Genomic DNA, 27,516 nt, shown 5'->3' with positions numbered 1-27,516 from the left:
ACAGTACTTTACTCACCTGGGGAATCTAATGAACAAACTTAACTAACAAGGAAAATAGAGACAGACTCATGGATGCAGGACAGGAGGACAGATGTGGTGGGGGTGAGGTTAGGAGGTGGAGGGATGGAGCAAAGGGGGGAAAGGACGCGTGGACACGGACACCAGTGTGGTGACTGTTGAGGGGAGGGAATGTAAGGAGGCTAAATGGTAATGGAAAACACACAATACATTTTAAAAAAGAGTTCAAAAACTCTGTCCAATGCATGAATTTTAAATTTATAAAATAACATGTATAGGCAATTAAGTAGGTTAATGGTAAATCTGGAAAAATTGAGATGTTATGACATTATTTGTACACATATGAAAAAGAGGGTAGGAAACACCTTTAACAATTATAAACAATTTCCCCCCAAATTGCCAGCTCCATTTATTTTTACTTTATTTCTGTGGAAATATTTCATAACAGTTGGGATTTTTGAATTCTCCAAGTCACTTTGCGTTTTGTAATCTGATGCACAGAGTAGGAGGCATCCTTAGTGTTTATGATGGTTAATTTTATGTATCCATTTGATTGGCTATGGGGTTTCCAGATTAAGCATTATCTCTAGGTGTGTCTGTGAGGATATTTCTGGGTGACCTTAGCTGAAATCAGTGGACTGAAGCAGAACACCTTCTCCAATGTGGCTGGGCATCATCTATGCCACTGAAGGACTCGATAAAACAAAAGACAGAGAAACAAGGAGTTTACCCTTTTCTCTTGCCTACGGCATGAGCTGAGACATTTCATTTCATCTTCTCCTGCCTCTAGGATTCACACCATCAGCTCCCTGCTTCAAAGGCTTACGGACTTGGACTGAGTCACACTGCTGCTTTCCCAGGTCTCTCACTTGTGGGTATGTACCTCCTACTTGTTCAGTTTCTCTGGAAAACCCTGATGAATTCACTGTTCTTCCTCAGTAAGAAAATCCATGACAATTTGATGCTCCAGTTTCTCAGCAAAACAAAAAGGACATTTCCAGCCAAGCTTGCAGGTAGGTGTCCCTGAGAAAAAGGGCTGATTTCTCTTTAATTATGAAATAAGAAGAAGCAAAAATTTTAAACATATTTTAAAGTGACTTTGTATAATTTATAACTTTAATCTCCTTAATAACCTCAATACTGTGTAATTTTATCTCTAATTTGGTAATGTAGACATTGGGGCTTGGGGAGACAATTATTTGTCAATGGTCTCCAAGGTAATTAAAAGAAGGGTCCTATTCCAAGTGAAGTCTATGATTCCAAGTCCAGTGTTCTTTCTATTTAGCCATAATTAGCAATGTTATGTCTCTCTTTGGAACTTGATATAAGTTGACTGAATTGTTACTTTACAGAGTTAAACTTCAAATACACTAGTGCTCAAATTACTCTAATTAGCTGAACAGACTAATCCAAGTAATTATATTTGTCTTTATTATAATGATGATGTTGAAAAAATTACATTCTCACCTCTAATGTGTGACTTGTGGATAGTAATAAATAAACCCAGTCTTTTCACTGACTTTTGGGGAAAACAGGCAATGTATTGGAGGGCTGCTCTTCAATACAGGTGGAATGGTCATTAGAGGAAACAAATTGTTCAACTTGAGAGTTACAGAAAGCGTTATCATTATTCAATTCAACATATGATTTAAAATATATAAATCACATATAGTCTCATATTATGGGCAACCCTGCATGGCTGAGGTGGAAAAATGTAGTTCAACAGAAAAATGCATGTAAGAGACTGGACAAAGAAGCATAAAGAGACCTGATGGTGTATGAATGTGCATGTGTGTGTGTGAGTGAGAGAGAGAGAGAGAGAGAGAGAAACACAGAGAAAGAAAGATCAGTTGGAGAAAAGTAGACTTTTAAACTTCTACAGATCTAGTGAAAAATAAGAGATCCTCAAGGAATTCTTCAGGTGCTAAATGTGTATGGAGAAATGACTTATATCAGATAATTACTCTAGAATTTCAGAGGGATTGGCTCCCTATGCTACACAATTTTGAAAGCTTGTACTTGACTTTCACAAGCTAGCTTGTGGAGGGTACTTAACCTGTTGTGGAATATACAGGATTTGATGAATGAATGCTTTCGAGTCAGGCAGTTGAAGTCCTGGTCCTGTCACTGGTGAAGAGCTTCAGTGCAAGTCATTTAAGCTCCTTAGCCTCAGTTTGACTTTACTTAGCTCGCTAACTCATCTGTAAGATGGCAACGACAATGGCATCTCCTCTTAGGGTGATTGTGAGGTCAAAGGAGGCGCTTCATGTAAAAGGTGTAGAGCTCAGCACATAGTAAGTGCTCAGTAAGTCATTTATCATTATTATGGGCTGTGCAAGCCTTCAATTATTTGTAATGCACATATTTAGTGAGTTTCCTAAGTGTTTACCATATAGGCCGTAAGCAATAATATCCACTTGTCTTATTGAACACTGTTAATACCAGGTTTCCTTTTGCTTCCTCCTCAAAGTTTAACGTAAAATATAGTTCACAGACAATAAAAATGTAGTCTTTATACAAAAAAATTTTTAATGTTTATAGTAATAGCCTATGCCATATTTTGTTTCCTAAAGAGAGATGATACATGCTTCAAAAATAACTTTATCCTCCACCACGCTGACAAGGGTCTGTTTCCTCCTCCCACGTTTGCTTTTACCAAGGTCAGGGGTGTTAATTATGCCCATTTGACAGGGCGGGGAAACTGATACAGGGTGCAGCCAAGGGGGGCCCCAAAAAAGATTTGGAATGGTGTCCAGAATTCAAAGTGTATAGGAATATTGGAGAGACATATAAGATGTCCTCAACCCCCCCAGGGGGAAGGGATGAATGGAACAGAGCCATTGAGAGCTGTTTTGCATAGCAACAGTTTTGCAGCTAACCTCTAGAATGATTATTTAACATATCTATAACCTTTAACTGGTTTCATAGATATGTTAAATAGCTGTGGCCAAGTTTTGAGCCAGGGAGAAGGGAGTGGCTTCTACCCAGGATGTAACTGGGGGCTGCGCCCCGAGTTACAGTGCCTGTGTGAGAGCTTGGAAAAGATGGGCTCCAGGACATGAGGCAATAACTGCCCAGGTGAAAGGGAAAACCACGCAGCTTTGCCAGAATGGAGATCCCTGCAGCCAGGTAAAGAAGAAAGCCACATGCTTTTGGTGGAGTGCGAACCCCTGCAGCTTTGGTAGAAGAGGCCCACGCGGCTTTGGGGTGCCCCCTTTGGCCACGTGGCCTGGAAAGCAAGAGAGACTTTGACTGGAACTGGGTACAAAGAACCCTTGCCAGTGGACTGTGAGAGGGTACCACAGTACTTTGGATTAATTAGAGATCCTGCCTGATGTAGCTGATAATACCAGTGGCCTGAAAAACAGACGTGTGTTCCTTTCCTGATTAACGGTACCCGGACTTGGGACAGTGGGAGAAGGGAGCACTGTGTGGGTGTAGGTGTATACCCTAAAGGACTTTGATAGTTTAGTGGAGGCGTTAGGCCGGAATAGCATTAAATAAACATTTTGTTTCCTTTTCACAAACCTCTGCCATTGAGAGATGTCTTTCCAATTGGTGGCGGACAGAAGAGCCCAGTAGATATTAGTATTCTGTCGTTGGGAGGGACCCCTGTTCTGCAGCAGTTTTTGGCATCCCTAGGTGGGCCAAATATTGCCCCCCCATCGGACCTTTTGTATGGTAACAAAACCAAGGGCATAAAGTCAAGGTAACCTGACCAACAACAGAAGAATCCTCATGATGTGTGCATTGTCTTTTTGGAACTTCAAATTGCTTCCTCCTCCCTTTGGGCAAATAAAGCAACAAGAGAGACAATGGGCATTTTCACCCTGTCATTGCCAAGAGATAGAACTGGTACTACTAGTAATTAAAAATTCTTTAAATAGATTTCATCGGACAATACATGTGTCCATGTGTTGGGAACTGCCCTGCCTGGTTTCAGCAATTGTAACTGCCCCCCATGGCTAAGTGGGCAACCTCTGGAATGTGGGCCACAGGAGACAAAGCTTGTCTCTGGCAGCAAGCTCTGATTCTGCTTCTTCCCCTGCCCCCAAAGCATGGCCGATGGCCATGGTGGGAATGAGCCGTCAGAGAGGGGCAACCTAGGCCAGACACGATCACTTGGGAGGCCATTATGAAAGGACTGGGGGGGGCGGTTTGCGACAAAGAGGGAGTGACGGACCCTTGTCCCCCCAGCTATTGTGACATAGCCAGAGTCCCCATTTCCATGTGGGAGAAGCACTTCCAGGCTCTAATCCACTTAAGCCTAAAAACCTATGATGGGGAAGGTGGCATATAGCCCTGTGCTGGAAAGGGCGGGTATCTGGGTAAATCAGGCATAAGAAAGAATATGTAAAAATCCTGTGAAACCTGCTTTGTTTAGGATGCTCTCATTTAAATGATAAGGGTCCAAGCAAGAAGTTTGTTCCTCAAAGTTTTATGGCTCATTAGCTATCTGATCCTGACTGAGAATAAGCCCTCATAGTTCTTTGAATACTATCTATTGTTTGAACCTTACTTGTGTTCTTGTGCAAATGAACCCAATAAAAGCCCCTTGAGCAGGCGGCTCCTGGCCCTTCCCCTTTGAGGGATCGGCCACCTTTCCTCCCCAAGCAGATCGCATCAGGTCTTTGTCACGTTTACTCTCATCCGTGGCACACAGAGGGACTTGCGAGGAAAGTCACTCCCACATTCATGCTTTTGATTTCTGTACGTCATTAAACACACATCCCTCCATTGTCAAAATAACAGCCTCTAGTGAAAAAAATAGAACGTAATTGAGAATTGACTTATTGCTCACGATCATGAGGTAACATATTTGTAAAAGACGATATTAGGAATAGGGTCAAGTATAAAAGAAAATAATTACGTTTCTGCCCCAATCCTGTAACCTCTCCATAAGTACAGCTTTGTTCACTTATTTTATAGTGCTCTTTGATTTCTGTTCAGAAATGACTAATTAGTGTGTAAACCTTGTGAATTAGATTACCATAAAGATAAATTGCCTGCTTTTATTCTTGTGGGTATGATTCCTGGCTCCACATTTTTCTTAGAAAAAATTTGATTTCTTTGCTGTAAATGTGCTTTGCTCTCAGAAAAGAAGCCTCTGTGCAAATTCATTGTGTTCCATCCAAGTTCCTTTTCTGTCTCTCACTGAAAAACGAAGGCCTGGCCACATAACAAGAAAGGTAGACAGAGACGAATGTGAGATGTGTACTCGGTTTCTAACTGGCTTCTGGACTTGAACATAAAAGTTGTGTTTGACTAGCCAGAAAAACACAATGCCTTTGATAGTTGAGGTAACACTGCCTGAGACTGTGAAGTTCACCTTATTCGCCTAATTTCACTACCAAGAATCCTTTCGCATGGTCATTCCCTGTCACGCCATGCTTTCTTTCAGCAATAGCATTGCTTTTGTGTTGAGTTCTTTCTTAGTTTTTCATGTTTTAATATTGGTCATAATGCTTTACAAAGTAGATGGTGCTTGCTTCAGAAATTTTTTTCTTTTAAATTTAGAAAGAGATTGAGAAAAAGTGATTAAGGCCTTTCTGTATGGCCTTTTTAGGATTGCTGTAGCTATTTACATAGACTTGGTGACTTAAGTTTAGAAATCTGTTCTCTCACAATTCTGAAAGCTTGAAGTCTGAAACCGAGGTACGAGGGAGGCCACCCCCTGCCCTGGAGGCTCTAAGGGAGGAGCCATCCTTGTCTTTCCTTGCTGCTGGTGGCTGCCGGTGGTCTCCCTGGATGTACCTCCCCAAGCTCTGCCTCTGTCTTCATGTGACTTTCTCCTCTTCTCCCTCCGTATCTCCATCCCGTGCCTCTTATAAGAACACATCCCTGAATTTACAGCCTACCTAATAATCTGGGACAATCTTATCTACTGATCCTTAACTTAATTATATCTGCAAAGACCCTTCTTCCAAGGAAGGTCATGTACACAGTTTCTGGGAATTAAGAGGTAGATATAGCTTGTGAGGGTCCCCATTCAAATCACTACACCTTATAAAGAAACATATCTAAGGAATCAATAGTTCCTAAAATGGCACTTCTTGGTTAATTGTTAAAAAGGTGACATTCATTTAAATGACATGCTATGTTGACATTCACTTAAATGCTTGTAGAAGAATAGGATCCCTTAGTTCATAACACCATGACTTCTCAGAAATACTCCAGCTGTCAGCACAAATATTTAATCTCTACTAATAAAAAAAGGAGTTTACTCATGCTGTTTAAGGGTTGAAAGCTGGCTTTTTTATGTCTGCCTTTAGTTCTTATTTACATAAATTAACATACAACGAAGCAGCAGAAATACAACCCAACTTGCTATGCTTTTCTTTTAATGATTTATAATACAACCTCCTAGTTCGCAACTAATGGCCATTTTCTTCTTATTCTAGTGAAACAGCAAAATGCCTAGTTTAGGGAAAGGCCATTCCTATTGAGTGAGCAGAATTTAAGACAACATAATATTACCAAGTATAGATAAAATGTTCTAAGATGTAGGCTTTGTACAACCAAGGGCCCCTCTCAAATGATTATGTTAAATAAAGTAGGTAATTCTCATATCGGATATTCTATCTAATTACTTGATTAACTGATTAATATGTTTCAGGGTAGACATTGCTAGAAACAATAGATTGTATTTGATTGCTATCCTTCATTTTCTAATTAATCTGTACTAGTCTCAAGACTAGTATATGTGCATTTTTACAATGGAGTATTGATCATTAAACCGCCCCCCCACACACACACTTTCAGGGCACCTGAAAAACAGAAGCAATTTGGATACACTATCAATGCCATTTAATATGGCAATAACTTGCCATATTAAAGGTGAACTTCTTTAAATTCTTACCTTAATAAGATTTAATAATCTAACTCTTAACTATCTCCTGCAGTTGGCTCTCTCTGTACCATCACCCTCAAAACATTGAAATGCCCAGCACAGAACCAAGAAGGAACAAAATTCATACCATCACAAGACACTCAGACACAGTGAGGAAGACTGAATGCAAAGACAAGATGATGGGATAGGTCAGGAGCCACTCAACTGCGTATTGAGTCAGGACTCTCCAAAGTCATTAGGGTTTCAGAAGACAGCCTTTGACTGTCTTTGTAAAAATACCAGGAGCTTGACCTGGAGAAGCTCTGGATGTTGAACAAAGCACTTAAAGAAAATACCCAAGGTAAAAGGCACAATAGACCAGTACTGGCTGGGATTAATTACATAATGATGGGTTAACCACTATTCTTTACAGGGTGAGGGGGAAACACACACTTACCAGTAGCTATCTTACACGAATAGTGGAGTAGTGGCTATGCCCCATCACTAAACTGCGCATTAGAAAGGCCAAATATGGACATTGAAGACCATCGCAATGTAGCTTCAGCTTCCTCTGTAATCCTGGATTCCAGTCTTCCAGGACTTTTTAAAATATGGAACATTACTTTCGCACGTAACAATGGATATATGATGATGAGAAGAAAGGCTAGGAGGTGGGCAAGACTCATTCAGCTGCTAAATAATTTGCACACGTTATCAGCACTTGGATATCAATTAGTACCTTAACAAAATGACCATTAAGTACACAATATATATCCTTAGAATTACTCGGGAATGGGGGAATCCAAGAACAATCAGTTTCAATTTTGTTCCCTCTCAAAACTTGTCTTCAAGTTATCTGTATTTATTATTCCTGTAACTGCCTTATATGATTTTTCACTCACAGTAAAGTTGATTTGTTCACTACATCTTATACCTCCCTTGCTTTCCACTGACTTTGCAGTCTTGTATATATCACATCATCTCTTTTCCCATCGGAATAAATCCTGCCTATCCTTAAAATCAAAGTTTCATGCCAGTATTTCTACCAACATCATATGTAAGTAACATTTCAACTGACCAAAGCAACTACCATTCTTATAGAAACCTTTGACCTCATTTTTTCTTTCCAAAAATATTTTTTATATTTATTACATAAACCTTTGGGAGCCTAGAATATGTCAGAGAATATGCCTTACATTTCTAAGTATCTCTCCCAATCCTTAACATGATGTCTTATGCTTAACAGTTACTCGATATATAATTATATGCAATATAAATAAATAATTGGTAAGAAATGATAAACCATTTAGTCTTCAAACACACTATCTACCATAAGAGATCTTGTGTTTTGTTTTGTTTCATTTTTTGATAAAGCAACTGCTTGCACTATGAAAAATTCATCCATTTGGTGTTTTGACTCATGTCAACTAAATGGCCAAAAATATTTGAAAATGAAATTATGATTCAGATAATATGCATTATGTTATATTAAATTCACTTACATCTATAAAAGAAAAGCATTGAAACCTACTCAGGTGAATTTCAAAGGGATTATAAAATGCTAAGAAAAAAAAAGAAGATACATTGTTCTTTGGATTCATTACTATTCTTACTCTATTCACAACATTTAGAACATAGATACTGGGCAAACAATATGGCTGGGAGAACCGTATGCAGCAAAGGTAACTCAAAGTACACTCAAATCTGAGATAAACAACAGACATGTACATATCCCTGTAGAAATTCCACTAGAATCTCCTCATTAAAACTGTCAGAGTAAAATTGTAAAATTACTGATATTAGCTTGAAAATTAGCTGGGACTCCCTGTGTGAAGAACAAAATTGCAAAGTAATAACATGATAAGTTGACTTTCTTCTAGAAGTGCTTTATATCATACAAGATACGGTTTTTTCAATGATCTGTCATGATCCTCAGTCAGAAATAGAGCTGGAGTTTGTGTTCATTATTGCTTCACTATAGATAAATGCTCCGAATAAGATAGTTGGAGATAAAGAAGGGGTAAATATACCCTCCTTCCTTTTCTTTACCATTAAAGGCCTTATTTCTGTAGGTGTTTTGTTACCAAGTTTTTCAAACTTTGGCTCAAAAATCATTTTCATCATTCTTCTTACATCCTGCTTCAAAAAATACAAAGCAGAATTTTGTTAACCGACACCTATAATGTACTTCATTTAAAAATAATAAAATGTTCTCTACATGGTGCTTATTCATTTTTTATTCATGAATGTCAATGATTCTTGAGGCTGCTGAAGTGCATTGATTTTTCTGATTTAAAATGTTTGCATGTCATAAGCTCAAAACTTCTATATTCTATGCATGATGGAATTACTTTTTGATGGGAGGGGTGATGCTAAGGTTAACATTATAATTTACATTGTATTCGCTGAACTCAGAATGCACTCTGGGAGTTATAAAGGTTCATTTCTCCACAGGCTAAGAGATCTATTTCTAAGAGCACTCAAGTTAAATTTATCTCCAAAAATACAATATGACAGTTAGGACTCATTTTTGATGAGATTCGTGACAGAAATCAAGGAAAAGATTATAATGCAGTCTGGCATTTTTGGTATTCTTGAAAAGTGAAAATTTTGGCATACTGAAATAATTGTGTATTAGAAGACTTCAATTCTGATCAATACAGATGAAAAGGGACCTGATTTATCCTTCTTCCTGGATCAACTTCCAAAAACAAAAGTTTTCAGTATTGGACGCCAGGCAGATCAGGTGAGTGGTATCCGGGAGAAGAGAAAGAGTCAGCCCATTCATTCCCTGACCTTATTGCCTGGAAAAATTGCTCAGGCTGCAGAAGAAAGGGGCGACCTAGAGGAGCTCAGTGGAGCATACAGAGCTGGGAGTCCGAGACAAGCAAAGCAACTGAAGTTTGTGAGGAAGAGCACCAAAGAGGAGAGAAATGCACAGAAGGGGGGTTCTGGAGGTCTATGGGGGATCCCTCTTGAGTCTCCATTGGAGTATTTTTTCAGTGAAAGTTATGAAGGAATTTTTCAAGCCTGTGGAAGGAATAAGCAATATCAGCATGAAAAAAACATTTGGTGCTCACTCAGAACTAGGAATAAATGGATTTCCAAAGCCAGATTAAGAAAAATTTACATAATTTATGGAAATTTAGGTACAGCACTTAGAAGGTATTGCCTTAATAGTAGGGCAAATTAGCCTTATGCTATTAGGGGGTACCAGTGCTCCAGTACCATGTAATAGCTTAAAAGCAAACCTCAAGAGGTTCAAAAATTTTCCAAGTAACTTAACTGCATTCTAGAATAAACCACGAAAATATTCAGCATCAGAAAAATTAAAAAATACAATCTCTTAAAAACACATGTGCAAAAAGTATATAATATGCATTATGTTACATTAAATTCATCTATACCTTCGAAAATGTAGAAAAATATAATCTATAATGAAGAGAAAAGATTAATAAATAGAAGCAGATCTGAAATAATATACATAAAAGAATCTATACTCGTGAGCATTCCTTATGTTCAAAAAGGTAGAAAAAGTTTCAGCATATTTACTAGAATATAGAATACACAGAGAACACTGAAACTAAACTTCTAGAGATAAAACCTATCACAAGTAATATGGAAAACACAATAGATGAGATTAAGATTAGATTAGCCACTTTAGGGGGTAACACATGGTATTGGAGACCTCATAATAGAAACTATCAAAAATGAAACACACAGAGAAAATAACTAAAAACAATAAACAAAGAATCAGTGAACTGAATACAGCACAGCACACTAAATATATGTGTAAATGAAGAGCCTGACTGTGAGGAGTAAGAGTGCAAACAATTAAAACTACTTGAAAAATAATGGCCTACAAACAATTACCCAAATTTGATGAAACCTATGAACCCACCAATCCAAGAATCTCAACGAACCTCAAGGAGAAGAAACATAAAAAACGCCACACTGAGACATCATAATAAAATTATGTAAAAGTAGTGGCAAAGAAAAAAATCTTCAAAACAGCCACAGAAATAAGGCACATGAGCAGAGGTACAAGGAATGATTCCAGCAGTCTTATTGGAAACAAGGTGATATTAGAAATAGTCAAGTATAATGATGCCACTGCCCCCTTCTTTTTCCCCCCTCCACGGGGCGGCTGGGGCCCGAGGCTCCAAAACGCTTTTTTTTTTCTAGCCCAAAAAAACCTCCTCCTCTCCAGTAGTTCTCTTTCTCCCTCTCCTCCTTTTTTTTTGGGGGGTCACCCTTTTCCCCCGGGCCGGACTAAAATACTGAAATTTAAAACACTGTTGACCTACAATTCCATCTCCAATGCAAATGTATTTTAAAAAACTAAGGGAAAATGAAAACTTTTTTAGATTTCCAGAAATGAAAAACTTAACTACCACTTAACTCTATTACAAAGAAGTCATTCAAGAATAAAGAAAAATAATACCAGTTCAAAATCTGGATTAGCAAAAAAGGAATGAAGAACAACTAAAAATGCTAACTATGTAGTTCAATACAAAATACATCATTTTTCTTGTTTGTTAACCTTTAAAATATCTGATTACATACAGAAAAACTAATAGCAATACACTGTGAACTTTGATACACTTTGATAATCTTTCTGTAAGGTAAATAGTGATAAGTTAAAGATGCATCTATAAATTATAAAGCAACCACTAGAGAAGCAATAAAGTTATAATGGATGATCCCACAAAGAATGAAAGATAAATGATTTAAAAATACTTAATGCCACCCACAATGCAGAGAGAACTAAAAAGAGCATAAAGAACACATGGGACAACAGACACAGCAAAACACACACACACACACACAAACAGCAAGATGGTAGATATTTATAAACCCAATTACATCAATATTCACATTAAATGTAAATGGTCTAAACATCTCAATTAAAATTCAGATTTTCAGATTTGATTAAAAAGCTAGACCCAAATATATGCTGCCTACAAAAACTTTAAATATAAGTACAAATACAGTTTTAAAGAAAGTAATGAGAAATATGTATCATGATAATATATAAACAAAAATAGGCTGGAGTTATTATTCATGTCAGACATGAGGTAGGTTACAAAGTAAAAAATAGTACTACTGATAGTGATAGTTTACAAATGACAAAGTGATTAATTCATCTAGAGGACATGGTCCTAAATAATTATGCACTTTATAATAGATCCTCAACTTACATGAGGGCAGAAACTGGTAGAACTAATAGGAAGAAATTAACCCATGAGTATAACTGTTTAATAAAGCAAGATGGTCAGGCATCTCTTTTTCTGTCTTTTGCCTGTAAGTCAATTCTAACCCTGGCTCACAGGAGAGTAATTCTCAGACCTTCATGATTAAACTCTGAGACTAATATATGGAGCCAGAAGTTGTATTTGACCAGAAATTTTATGACTGTGTTCTATCTCAGTAGGTTATATTGTACTGTTGTTGGATTAAAGAGATGTGATTTTCTCCCAGAAAACCTTGTCTCTGCACGTGGAAAATGGGACTTCTCTGCAGCACTGAGTGGCAGCTTCAAGTCAGGCTCAGGTTTGAGCCCAGCTTCCTCTCTCTGTACTGAAGAGCCAGGTCTCTGCTGTTTATGAAAAAGTTCATCTAAGTGTGTTAGTGTAACATGTAACTTCTTCATTAAAAAATCAGCTTTGACTTATCTTGTTTACTTTAGTTCTCTTGATGTCTTCCCTCATTTGAAAAAGAGAGATGATTCCTGACACTGACAGAAATGTAGAAAATGAAGGAACAGATTGGTATTTTCAAAGCACTTAGGAAGAATGCACTGAGTAGGTATCTGTAAACATTAAATGACATGGAAAAATTAAGGAGAGATGTGGATTATTCTGACCCAAATACAGTGTTTTCAAAAAATAATACAGAAGATGGAGGAATAATTTTTGACTGAATGCTTGGATTTAATGTTGGTAGAATGAGTGACCCACATAACACTTTATTTCATCAATTTGATTTTACAAGTGACAACTCAGGTTATAAAATACAAGATTTAATGTGAAACTGTTATAAAGAAAAAGGGATGAATGAACATGGGAGATCTGGAGATTGTTAATATAAGGTACGTATATATTTTTCTCCAATGAGGTCTTTTCTCCTCTGCTTCAATAACAGTATTCATCTTTTGTACAGAGTCTTCCAAATAGCCTTAGAAAATTCACCAGGTATAAGGCAGTGCAGGTGCTTTGGACCTCAGGGAGTGGAAAGTGAGAAAAGAGTTACAAATAGAATGGTATGTATTATTAATGAATCACCCTGAGGCTGTCCTTAAAGACTGCTAGAAAATGCCTGTAGGTTTAAAAGACACTAACCTAAAAAAATCATAAAAGATAAAGCCATTCTTGGAGGTACATTCTGAGTAATGATCTTGTGGAATGACCTTTTCTCTTCCCTCTCACTCCTCCCCAGGCAACCAGTGCTCGTGTTGAATGAATCTAACTAACTCTATCAGTCAGAATTTTCTCAGCATTACACAGTATTATAGCTGGAACCAGTTTACATTTTTGTCCTTCACAATGAATTGAATGTCACTGTGTTGTTTATATTTTTATTTAAGTTAATTAATTTCAGTAAATGAATAATTTCATACATTTGGTGAGTTGTCTGAGTTGAAAAAACTAGGATCTTCAACTATTTTTAAAACTGTATTGGATATAGTCCATGATTTTATTTTTATTAAAAAAATTTTAAACCTCACCTAAGGATATGTTTATTAATTTGAGAGGGAGGAAAGGTGTTAGATGGGGGGCATGCAGAGAGGCAAGGGGGGAGAGAGAGGGAGGGAGACATCGATTGGTTGCCTCCTGTATGAACCCAGACCAGGAATCAAACCCACAGTCTAGGCACGTACCCTGACTGGGAACTGAATCCACAACCTTTGGATGCATGGCCGAAGCTCCAACCAACTCACCACCCAGCCAGTCAGTGCAGTAAAGTCCACTATTTTCAAAACTGCATTTGATGTAGTTCACTTTTAGAAAATGAAGACAAACCACAGCCCTATAGATGTCATGGTTTATAAAAGCACAGTTCAAAGCCTATATAACTATATTATATGTATTTGCTAAACCACTGGTGTACAAAATAAAAAGAACAATGCCTTATTTACATGTACAGGTTTTAATTTTTAAAAATTGCAAGTAACTTTACTTTTATGACCTCAAGTTAATCTCATTAAAAAAGCACATAAGGTAGCGGCACACTGTCCTACTTTACAGATCAGAATCCTGGGCTCCCAGAGTTCCACACTGTGGGAATAAAAAGGCTCCTGTGCCCCATGAGACAGTGACCCATTGTTTGAGACAGCACGCAGACCCTCACTGATAGCATTAGATTCTGAACAAACTTAATCATGAATAAGACACCTATTTTCTTAATCTTTGTTTTTGTTTACTAAACAGTCCAAATAAAATATTTCCAATTAGTGTTCTAAAAAGGATTTTCAATAATATTTAGAAATAGGTAATAAATGTATCTTAAGAAGTATTTTCATTGAGATAACACTTCAATATTTTAGTGATAATAATGCAAATTTTGGTGCTTAATATGTCTTACAAAGACCAACTTCTTCAGCCCCATTAACTCTTTTTAAAATCTGTTAAATCCCTGACACCATAAAATAAAGAATTGAAAATATGTTCTTTTCCTGTATTTTCACAGAAATACTATAAGGTCAGAGTTTAATAAATCCCTTTCCCAACATTAAGCATCACAGCAGAGAAAAATATGGATCTAAACTCAGAGAGAAAATTCCATTCAATTTCACCTTTATTTACTCTTTTGTGTGCTTAGACTATATTTTTAAAATATGAGTCTTTTGAAATCATGCTCTCTATGAAACATCAGTGAAAGGAGAACAATGAAAGCAAATAATAATTGAATATTCATAAAAATAACTCAAAATATATTTCTATAAGGGAGTTAAAACACTTCAAAAGAAGTAATAACTGGTCATTGAAACTCTAAAAGTTTCATTGTACGTTCTTTCTTTCATAGGGTAGCACCAAATTACAAGAACATTAGTTTAGCATACATCTCTGCTAATCCACATCAGTGATACTGAAAGATTTTAATGAATTCTCCTTAAGATACATGTGATAGTTTTCAATGGGCTGATTACACCTGGAAGAACGTAAATTTTTGTAGAAATATTTCCCATGTTAGCTGAATCTTATTTGGAAATACAGTGGCTGTATTCGTACATTTATACTTTTTTTTTCCATTTATACATTTTTTAAAAGATTTTATTTATTTACTTTTAGAGAGTGGGGAAAGGGGAGAAAGAGAGGGAGAGAAACATCAATGTGTGGTTGCCTCTTACACACCCCATACTCGGGGCTGGCCCGCAACCCAGGCATGTGCCCTGACTGGGAATTGAACTGGTGACCCTTTCTTTGGTTTGCAGCCTGCACTCAATCCACTGAGCTACACCAGCCAGGGCCATTTATACATTTTGTTGATTCTTTTCTGACCCTCATGAGGTATTATTTTTTATGATTTCCATTGCATGATGGCTTGAATATTATACTTGAAAAACATTTACTCAAATGGATAACTCAAATCTTATTTTATAAATGACTAAATTTTGGTCAGAAATCCAAACTTCAAGTCAAAAGTCTGTTCCAAAATGGTTTTTTTCAATTAAATTATATATTCCACAGTCATTTGTGGTTTCCCTAATTAATTTTGTTAATAATTAAGTATGCAATAATGCTAAATGTTAAGTTAGATGGTTTATACTCTGTCTAGAAACTGATCTTGTTTTTATGAAGAATTTTCACTATAGAAGCTGTCCAAATATTTTTAACAAGAGACTTGGATTTTGCAGTTCTGCTACAATGGTGTGAGCTCCCTTTAGCTCACCAGTCCCACTGATAATGACCATAAACTGTACATACCCCCCTCAAAAGAGAACACCTCAATCACAAACTATTGTACATGATACCTGAGAGTTCTACAAAAGTAGGCAGATCACTGAATTAAGTAAAAGCTTGAAGAAGATAGGAAAAAGAAAGCAGGCAAACGAAAAATAAGAGAAGGGGCAAATAGAAAACAAAACAAAATAGTGACCTAAATTCAACTATGTACATAATTACATTAAAGTTTAATGGTCTAAAAATTCCATTAATAGGCAGAAATTTTCAGAGTGCTTAAACTAGCAAGGCCCAACTATATACTACCCACAAGAAACAGAGAAACATTAAAATAAAGATATAAGTTGAATGGGTGGTGAACACAGAATACAATACACAGATGCTGTATTATAGAATCACATACTCAAAACCTATACAATTTTATTAACCAATGTCACCTCGATAAATTCAATAAAAATAAAGACATAGGCTGAAAGTAATGGATAGAACACAAAGATACTTAAACAAAGCACAACACACTATTTTCTTTTATACATTATGGTAAGACATGGGACCAAAAGTAGTACAAGCTGGTAGAACTGAAATGCCTATGTACATACAGGTGTAGGTGTGTGTGTGTAATTACTCATTACAGATAAATTTTAAATGTATCAGTGAGATAAGGTCCTATCCCATTTCACCTTCCTAGCTCTTAGGAACAAACATACCTTAGCAAGAGAAATTTCTTGATTTCTCATTAAGAATTTGGAGAGATTTGCCAGTGTTTATATACCCAAAGCTTTGACTTAACTAGACTTGGTGACTACTGGAGAGTTTCTTTGTGATGAAGAGCACCATTAACAAGGGGACATGGTGACACAGTGCAGTGTCCTTCACAAGTTCATTCTCAGTCTGCACCACGTTCGCTCTGCCAGGAGCCTGTGTAGGGCCACGGGAATCTGTCCCTCTGGTGTGTGGCATCCGGATGAACTGGCAGGGATGATGTACAGTGAATAATGGATAAATGGCACTCCCCTGACATAGGTTTGACAGCCATAAAATATGAGTTTCGTGATTTCCTCAACATTCCAACTTGAAGACTGACTGAAAGAATATTATTTCTTAATGCCAAGACAACAAAAATTGTGAAGATTTTCAGTAGGCACTTCTCTTATTGGTGTTTGAAGCCGCTATAGGGAAAATGGGTCAGTGCAATTTTCCTCTTGTACTTAAAAATCTTTTCTTGCTAGTGCAAGAGAAGCTATTCAAATTCAAACCAGGCTTTTCCTCACAAAAGCTCTGTGTGTGAGACATTGCAAATTAAGTAGCACCCTCCCCAAAGGGTTGCATTTGAGGAGGCCAGTGTAATTCACTGCAGATAATAGTGTTAAATCAGCAGATAGAATCAACTTGACTTTGCTTCATGAGAATTTTTTAAATGCTATATAAACCCTGTATATAGCATATGTTTCTTTTATTTCCCTCCAGTAATGATATAATTTCTATTGCACTATGGAAAATGAGAGACGAAATGAATATGAACTTTTACATAGTTTATCCCTCTCTGAATAAACAGATTTTCAATGAGTTGCTAATATAGCACAATCCAAGTATTGTATTCAATAAACTAAGTACAAGTACAATAAAAAACTCAAGGATGTGGAACACACTGTGGTGACTGCAGAGCTGTGGGAGGGGTGGGAGGAGGTGGAGGAGGGTGTGGTGATGGATGGAGGATTTGGGGTGGCGAACACACAACAGAGTGTACAGAAGATGTGTTACAGAATTGTGCACCTGAAACCTGTATCATTCCATTAACTGGTATCACCCCCATAAATTCAATGAAAAGGAAACAAAAATTTTAGTTTTTCATTTTGTTGTTTTACTATCATAATGACATAGCTAGCCATAAAGCTTTCTCTATAAATGCAAAGGAAAAAAGAAGGTAGTATGACTAAATAATTCAAGGATACAACTGACAGACTATCTTCCTAGTAAGAAAAAGATAAAAAATGTGTTAACTTTCATTCCATAAGAATTATTTAGATTAGAAGTTTCCATTTATTAGTAAAAGACATGATCCAATACACTTTTCATATCCTTACGATACATGAGCAAACGTACTTGCTAGGGTACCATCCTTGCAAATGTTTCCAGATAGAATTCCCTAATTGAAAATCCAGAAAGGAAAAATCTGTGTGTGTGTGTGTATGTGTATGTAGAGGGACAGAAGATAGAAAAGAAGAATTATTTTAAGATGTAATATATGCTGCAGATTGAAAAATAACATTCTAAATAACTATGGTTTCAAGAAAGAAAATAATTTCTATAAATGATTTATTTCCCTTCATAGAATAAAGTGCACAGGTACTTACCTAGCCTCTCAATGGAATAATACCGCTGTTTGCTATCCACACGCACTGTCTCAGCGTAGGGGCTCCCAACTCCGTAGCCGATGATGTAACCCCGCACCACGATGTTCGGGTTCAAGGGAGGAGTCCAACTCATGATAATGCAGTTGGTCTGGGGCCTCACATGAAGCGAGCTTGGCTGGTCAGGGACTTGTGATTCTAGAATTCAAAGGGAGGCATCATCAGCCCGCCTGGTAGCAGCACATACAGCAAGGTGCAATTCCCATTTAAACAAGACTTAAAAGCATGTTCCGTAGAGGCTCACATGGTACATCACTCATGGCTCACGCTCCTCCCTGCTTCAGCACATGTTACGTTTTTCATGTTTGATTTGACTTTCACAGAGTTTCTTAAGCACAAGAGGGTAATGAATATCTCTCATTAATCTTTATTCTAATATTTTTCTTTGGGCTTTTTTCCTTCTATTTCCTCTGAGGTATTATTAATAAGGCAATAAATTGACATAGCATTGACCAGCTTAAAACTGGTTTTCCTCCCTTAAAGCACATTAAAGATTAATGCAATGTTTGAGTTATTTCCCAGAGACAGTGCTGTGCCTGTTGTACCCGTCCTCAAGTTGGCCCAGGGGCCAAGAATCTTCAGTCTACAGAACTTGAGTAATGGAAGTGTGGCTGCCAGAGCCATTCTGGAAGCAAGAGGTCCTTCAGTAAGGAAGATTCACTGACCAGATGAAACATGGACAAATATAGAACTGACCAATCAACCCCTGCCAGGCTGGAATTCCTTTGTGTTTCCTCTTGCCCCTTGACCCTATATAACTGACAAGTTCCGTAAAACCCTCCGATTAAAACTTGCACCACCAGCACCACCACCTGCTATCTTGTTCTCCCGAATCCTTAGAAAAAACTTGTCTAAACACCAGTGTGAGAAGGCAGATTTGAGTGGTGCTTCCCATCTCCTGTGAGTCAGGTCAGCATTTAATAAATAAGCTCTTTCTTCTTCCAAAGGCTGGAGTTATAATTTTGGCACCTAGGCGCATTGGGCAGTGGGCCCTTGCTTAGTAACAAAATCAAGGCAGATATAAAAACAACAGAAAAGAAAACATAATGTCAAAAACTGTCTTTCCCAACAATTATTTACTCTGATTTAACTAAAAATAAAAATAAAGGAAAAAGGACTCATGGGCATGGACAACCGTGTGGTGATTGCTGGGAGGAGAGAGATATAAAGGGACTAAATGGTAATGGAAAAATGCAATAATGATCAAATGAAAAAATAAACACAGAAATCTCCTCTCAACAAATTGTCGGGAGAAATAGTTTAGGGTCAAGATTTGCTCAGTGTGGTTAGAACAGTCTCTGACCTGGGGTGAAAAGTGCATTGATTCACCAGAAAAGGAGACAGGGGCCTGGATTTAAGCCTCAGAGACTTCGGAGTGTGCAAATTTGGTTTAATATCAGGTTCTGTCATTTACTAGCTCTGTGTCCTCTTGACATTACTTATCTTCTCTGAGTTTGGCTTTTAATTAAATTGGCATTCCAAATATTGATGGACTCAAAGCTTGAGCTCTGGAAGTATTAAAGTCCAAAATTGCACTGTATACTCATTAGTGGTGAGAGACCTTGTTTGTCCTCTCTTAGCCTCAGTTTCCTCACATGCAGAGTGAGGACAAGGTTAGCAAAGGTCTCCCATGGTGACGAGAAAATTTCATAAAATAATGCACACAAGCACACTCATTCTGGGTAACTATTAGGGAAAGAATGCACATGCTACCCTGCCATAGAGTTACTTTTAAGGATGTTTTGTGTTGAACATTAATAAATTGGCATTCTAATTTTTTATATCATTATTCTTCCTGATGATCCCATCCTAAAGAAATGAGGTACTTTCTGGGCACTTATCATCATCCAATTAATAAATATTTATAGAGCAACTGCTATTTTTAGAGTATAGGGTGGGTTACCATGACAATCAGGATACAGGAGAGAGGGAATGTGGCGTACATTACAGACTGCACTCTTAGGAGTTTATAATTTAATGGGAAAGGCAGACAAGCAATAAGGCGGTCATAATTATATACTACTATAAATATTTCTATGTGTTTAATACAGGCAGGTATAATCTATTCTTTAAAATCAGTAGGTATTCTGGGAATAAATTTAAGAAAGAATGTGCCCGTATAAACTTTATAGTCCATTAAGTGTTTAGCACAGTTCCTGGGATTCAATAGATACTCAGAAATATTGGTGATTTGAACACTATTCAAACTATTTGTGTTCATTTTTTCTCTTCTAACTGAAAATCCCTAATGGTGAAAAATGTCAAATGATGCAAGATAATTTGATGATTAAACGTAATATTATATATTTCTCCTTTATGAAATAGCCAAAGGAAATGTAAGCGCTACCAAGTTTATCCAACATCAACGCACACACTTCCAGATTAAGTGATATATAGAAGCGTGTCTTTCACCAAAGTTTTAAAAGTAGGTACTATACTAACAGCTTCTCAAAAGATGCTATATGCTAAAGATGCTACACCAACACCATTTTCTAAAAATGCTTTTATTCATCTGATGATACCCATTTATGAACAAATAAGAGACAAGTTATCTTTTGTCTTGCAGAAGGCTGGGGTGCCATACGCAAAGGCATCGTCAAAGAATTATCTCAAATGTGAGTATAAACCTTAACAGCAGAAACACATTGTACGTGAATGATTTCCCACTAGAAACCCTTTGTAAAAATAATAAAAGAGATGAAAGGGATGGATTGATTACTTAAATAAGCCAGTCAGAGAAAGACAAATAACATATGATCTCACTTATATGTGGAATCCAGTGAACAAAATAAACTGACAAACAAATAGAAACAGAGGCATGAACACATGGAACAGACTGACAGCTGTCAGAGGGAAGGGCAGTTGGGAAGCTGGATGAAAGAAGTTGAAGGGATTAAGCAAAATAAAACCACATATATATACACACACAAACTACATAGATGTAGATACTAGATGTGGTGATAACCAGAGAAAAAAGGGGGGGTCAGGGAGGAAAGAGACCTTGCTTTGGGTGATAGGCATACAAAGCAGTGTGCAGATGATGTTTTGTTGAGTTGTGCACTTGAAAGCTATATAGTTTTGTGAGCCAATGCCATCCCACCAACTTCAGTTAAAAAATATTTTTTAGCTCTATTGCCACAGAGGCTCTCCTGTGTCCTTCAAATGTAATGGGCTCTACAATAAACTCTGTTTAACACATTTGAAGCTTTTACAATAATTATTGAAACAATAAGATAATCTTACATTTGTAAAATGAACTAAATAGTATTCAGATTTTCTGCAATTATGACTTTTTAAAAACAGTATAAAAGCTTAAAAATTTAATGACAGTATTCGAGATCTTTTAGAATAAAAGGAAAAACATAAAATGTTTTCAGAACAATAACTTCTCCCATTTTTCTACGAACCATAGAGTAGCTCTTCTACCAGTTAGTTAAGTTAAGTGCCCACAGAATTACATCTGTTTGAGCTGTGAGTGTATCACGGGGAGGAGTGTGCACATTAGCTATTGAAGAAGAGGGGCTGTTATTACACACAACACATCTTTATTCTCCACTCCTAAATCCTAGATCCTTACCTTAAAACAACTTTAGCAGTACAAAAAGATAAGGGTGTTAATATATAAGGATATATGCTGCCTCCACATCTAAATACTTAATGGCCTTTTACCACTCAATTAAGATCATAGGGTCAGAGAGAAGGGTGCCTTTTAAGGTAATATTAGACCTAATACCATGAGACCTAAGCCGTTCATAATACATGGCCTCATTATAAAGATAACTGTGTTAGGAGACTGTTCATAATCTGGAATAGCCCGTTTGTGCTCCCCATTCACTTCTAAATATGGACAGAAATCACAATTTTCCTTGTATCCTACATGAGTGAGATTTTTTCTAACATAGACGATGTGGTGGTTTGTGGAAGTAGTTAGGACAGGAGTGGAAGGACTATAAAACATCAGCTCAGAAAATCTGCCGTGGAAGCTGTGTGACAGGAATACTCTTTGGAGGTGGAAGCTGAAATGCGCTTCTCAGAAATACACGAAAGCACCCACAAGTACCTCTGGGACAATGAGTGCACATATAAAGCATAGATAAGAACAAGGCAATTATTGAAATAATTTGAAACCAAAGAACACATTTTCCTTGAAATATCCGAATTAATGAGGCACAAAATTTCTACTGGAGTATGAAATGTTAAGATAACTAGGTCAACTGACACTCTTGATTATTCTATGAAATTATGGATCTTTGGTTTAATTTGTTTCTAAAGGACATTTATTATTCTTTGAGTGGTCATTATAGATTTCCATTAATGAGCAATGTTCACCTATGACACACTAAGAAATTTATCAGATTAATCCCTGTGACTTTTCAACAATTACTGTGGATGGCCTATGTGCCAGTCATAGTATTATCGTACTATAGGTGTGGGGGGTATAGTTTTGGGGAGGTAAGACCAAAACAAACAAACAAGGAAATCCTGAGATCTTGGCAAGTGCCATGCTGATGGTACAGCAAGTGATCCACCAAGGGAGGTATCACTGGTAGAGTCTAATGTCCATGATCATAAAAAGCCAGTCAAGCAAATATCTGGGAGGAAAGATTTATAGGCAGAGGAGACAGCTACTGCAAAACTCTTATAGCAAGGATGAGGTTATGTTTAAAAAAACAAAGCAAAGAAGGTCATTGTGCCCGGAGCATAGAGGATAAGAAGTAAAATGAAGAAAATAAAATGGGAGTTACCCAATGGGAATGTAAAGCACTGTAGCTACTATGGAAAACAAAAAGACAGTTCTTCAAAAAAGTAAAAATAGAATTACCGTGTGATTTCCACTTCTGGGTATATTCCCAAAATAACTGAAAGAAGGAACTCTAACAGGCATTTACATACCTGTGTTCATAGCATTGTTATTCACAACAGCCAAAAGGTAGAAACCACCAGAGGGTTCATCAACAGATGATAAACAGACTGAGGGAGATAGGTGCAATGGAACGTTTTTTTCAGCTTTCAGTAGCAAGAAAATTCTGACACATGCAACAACCTGAGTAATCCTCCAGGGCATTATGCTAAGTGCAATGAGCCAGTCACAAAAGGACAATTGTATAATTCTAGTTGTATGAGGTACTCAGAGTAGTCCAATGCCTGGAGGCAGAAAGTGAGCTGGTGATTGCTGGGGCTGGAGGAGGGGTGTGATGGAGTTGTTCCATGGGTACACAGTTTCGATGTTGTAGGATGAAGAGTTCTAAAAGAGGGTGGTGCTGCCGGTGGCACAAAAGTGTGAATGCCCTTAATGCCATTTTAACTCTTATAAAGGTTAAGATGGTAAATTTTACTTTGTGTGTATTTTTAAATGTTTTAAAAATATTAGGAGACCCCCAAAACGCTTTGTACTTGTCGGGGTGGCCATTGTGGAGATGAAGTGGACATGTTGGGGACATCCAGAAGGCACACTTGACAAAGCTGTAGATGGGGGTGAGTGGTGTGGGAAAGAGGACACATAATGGTAACTCATGTATCTTTGCCTTGGGCACCAGGTGGATTGATGTACTGAGCTGAGGAAACATAAGTGAGTACTTGAGTCGTGTTAAATATAAGACGCCTAACAGTCATACTTGTGGAGATCCAAGGAAAGCAAGTGGATAAAAGTATGGGGATTTGGTGAAAGGCCATGGTCAGATTACATAGATGTGGAAGCCCACCAGCATACAGAGGGTATTTAAAAATAAATGTGTATGAATACAGATATGTGTATGAAAATAAATCAGTTACAGATAAGGTCATGTTATTGCTCCACTCCAAGCCTTCCCCCACCCAAAGTTATCCCATACCAGGTTCTTGACCATGGCTTCCTTCAAAGGTCATGTATGGTCTACCCCTTCCCCCATCCCACTTAGCCCTCTGTCCTCATCTCCTGTCACTCCCTCTTTGCTTACCTCACCCCAGCCATCGACTGCACAATGGACACTGCTGTTACTCACACATGTCAGGTGTGCTGTGGCCTCTTGGCACTTCTGCCTGGGAAGCTGTCCCTGGAATATGCCTTCCTCCTTGACCTCCTTCAGGTTTTGCTACTTAATTTCCATCTGCGGCCTTCCCTGGCTACTGCATTTAAAACTGCAAATTTCCCCCCAATCTCTTAATATTCTAATCTAATAATCTTCTCATTTTTTCCCCCTTAGGATTTGTTGCCACTCATTCTGCTACCTTTTTTATGAGATTATTTCATTAGTCTTTGTCTCATCCTTTTCCTTCAATTCTCCAGTAGTTAGAACAGTTCCTGGCACAAAGTACAAAATATGAAAGCAAAGTTCCCATTTCCTATGAGGTTCAGTACAATTGCCATAACGCCCAACTGTTCTTAAATATAAAATGACCACAATTTTCTACAACTCTCCCCAAAAGGTAAGGATTTTAAGAAAAAAGAATGGAGTGACATAGAAATGAAACAAGATGAAAATAGTTATTAGGGCTGTGTTCTAGTGGACAACAAGATGGGTGTGCCGGCTCCTGCTAATGAAACCCATTGCTGCTGTTCACCATCTGGTGTCCATGGCCGTGTCAAGCAGTGTCAGGCTTTGGGCTTTTAACAAATACTCACATATCTGTTTTCTTTTTAGTGGGCTGTATTTCATGGGTCACTCTGTCCGAGTTTTGTTCTAGTGCTTAATAGCCTATATTTCTTTACAGAGAATTACCTAAGGCAATCAACACACCCAGTCCCTGTCTTTCCAGACAGGTCTCATTTATACACTGATGTGTTCATTTCTGTTAGCAGGGCCTGTTCTCACCGATGGACATCAACTTCCTTTAAGCCACTCACCTCTATAAACTTTGAATGTTATTTATTTAATTATTGTAATGGAAAACCACTTCCATTCACCATTGAACTCTACCTTGTATTTTTTAATTCTACTCCTCTGTCTTCTCAGTAACAACTTTTGTTTGTTTCTTTTTATTGATTATGACATTACAGTTGTCCCATTTTCCCTCCTTCATTCCCCTCTACCCTGCACACCCCTCCCCCACCATTCTCCCCCTTTAGTTTATGACCATGTGTCTCAAGTTCTTTAGATTCTATATTTCCCATACTATTCTTGCCCCCCCATCTACTTTCTATCCACTGTCTATGCTACTTATTCTCTGTACCTTCTCCCCCCTTCTCCTTCTCCCACTCCCCTATTGCTAACCCTCTTTGAGATCTCCATTTCTATGGTTCTGCTCCTGATCTAGCTGTCCTCTTAGTTTGCTTTTGTTTTAGGTGTGGTTGTTAATAACTGTGACTTTGCTGTCCTTTCACTGTTCATAGTTTTTAATCTTCTTTTTCTTAGGTAAGTCCCTTTAACATTTCATATAATAAGGGCTTGGTGGTGATGAACTCCTAATGACTTTTTAATATGTTATTAAAATTTACATGCAGCCAAATTCACTCAGTGGTCTATAGTTCTGTGGGTTTTGACAAACCCACAATACAGCACAAGTCTATCAGCCTCACAACTTTCTCTACAGCCCCCTTTGCTGTCATTTATTTCCCCTGTCCCTGGGTATTAATCCACTTCATGAATTTTACAATATAATTCTGCCAGGAACATGTATGCTTTTTTGACTAATTTTATCTATTTTCAGCATTGAAATTTTTAAAAACCATCCAAGTTTTTTGTTCTTGTGCCTAATAATAACAATAATGGCTAAAATTTATGGAGCCCTATTATGCATAGGCATAATACTTAGCATTCTAATAAATGTTTTATCATTTAATATTTCATAGTTTTCTTGCTCTCAAAGGTGTTTAGTCCAGAGGTAAGTAGCTGTTACCCTATTATTTCACACATAGTTTGCATTCTTAGCCATTGTACACATTTTATATTCTTTATCACACTTTTTTACTTTTCAAATCAGATTTATAATTTTAACTGTATTTCATTTTTTACTTTCAATATGTTTTCCTCCAGTCTTGATCGTTGTATGTCCAATAATCTCATTATCTTAGTACTTTATTTTTACCTACTTTTGTCTAGTACTCTCTTATCCTATCACTGCTCCTGAAGTTGAAAATGACTGTTGATGGAAACTGAGAGGAGGGTGGTGGTTGCCAGGGGCAAGGCTGCAGGTCAGGGGGATGAGAAGATGTTTGTCACAGGACACACATTTTCAGTTATAAGATGAGTAAGTTCTGGGGGATCTAACATACATCACATCACCTATACTTAACAAGGCTGTGTTATGTGCTTGAAAGTTGCTGAGAGTAGAGCTAAAATGTTCTCACCTGCACACACACACAATAATTAGGTGAGGTGATAGTTGTGTTGGCTAACCTTAATATGGTAATCATCATGCTCTACACGTTGTACACAATACTGTGTGTCAATTACATCTCCGGAAAGATGGAACCAATTTTAAAGGAAAACAAAATGTAGCACAAAACCGTACAAAAAGAAAAAAATGAAGAAATTCAAGGGGAGCAGGTGGGGATTATAGTCAGTGCTCTAACAAAGAAGTTTTGATAGATTTGTTTCTTTAATATCACACCAGCAAATCCTAATTGTGAAAAAAAGTGTGTCTCTTAAATCTATGCCAATTAAGCTGGTAGATCTGGGAGATAGGTGGGGGTGATGGAGTTCATCTGTGTCCTTTAATTCCTGATGTGGACAAATTCACTCCTAGTGGCAGTACAGACAGATCATTGGAATACAGTCATCCACCTGGGCCCAGAGCGGATGAGAATAATTGACACACAGTGTATAATTGACATCTTCTGGAAAAGAAATTTGATTGGATTCCAGGTCCTGTGAACTCTGAACCTTTATGCACAAATCATGGTTTGCACTGATGATAACTCACAGGGGAAAAGAAGGGAAAATGTAAGATATTCCCCAGAGACAGGACTCTTCGAGCCATACCCCAAGTGACAAAATAATCTTTCCTTCCTTGGTTATCTTATGCTTAAAAAACCAATACTAAACAAACATGGCAGAACTGGCAGAACTCCATCTGTGGAGTTCTTGATTTGACAAGTACTACTGGCTAAGTCAGACGTCTCTTTTGAGAGCTCGATGATAGACATGAGGTGTCTTTCTAGGAGCAGCTGTGGAATCAGAGCCTATAAATATCTGGGAGATTTATTCTCTCAATTTATAGTTCAAGAAGACCAACTTAAAATATCATAAAATCTCACTAGAATCTTGTCTCTTTCTACCCTGAACTTCATACTCAATACCCTCCAGATCTGGGCCATTTGAACAATAAACCCTGTGATGAAGCAGGCATGGGGGGAAGGGTCTCAGTGCTTTTCCAATGATGCATTTCCAGGAAGTTCTCCTGTCACTGGGTTAAAACCCTAGTCTCTCAAAAGTAC

The 27,516-nt window shown here is 37.5% G+C and overlaps 1 protein-coding gene across 1 annotated transcript in view; it reads right to left on the bottom strand.

The window, feature by feature from the left end:
- Positions 1 to 27,516, bottom strand: part of DCC (DCC netrin 1 receptor) — a 687,608-nt gene that overhangs the window by 130,917 nt on the left and 529,175 nt on the right. The window contains exon 21 of the mRNA XM_053664328.1: positions 18,105 to 18,299. Coding sequence (XP_053520303.1) covers positions 18,105 to 18,299 — 195 coding nt within the window. The remainder of the gene's footprint in view (positions 1 to 18,104; positions 18,300 to 27,516) is intronic.

The sequence above is a fragment of the Artibeus jamaicensis genome, unplaced genomic scaffold (genome assembly GCF_021234435.1).
Source record: "Artibeus jamaicensis isolate MK-2021 breed Jamaican fruit bat unplaced genomic scaffold, CSHL_Jam_final contig_354, whole genome shotgun sequence".
Classification (NCBI taxonomy): Eukaryota; Metazoa; Chordata; class Mammalia; order Chiroptera; family Phyllostomidae; genus Artibeus; species Artibeus jamaicensis.
This window is presented reverse-complemented; position numbering and strand designations above follow the sequence as displayed.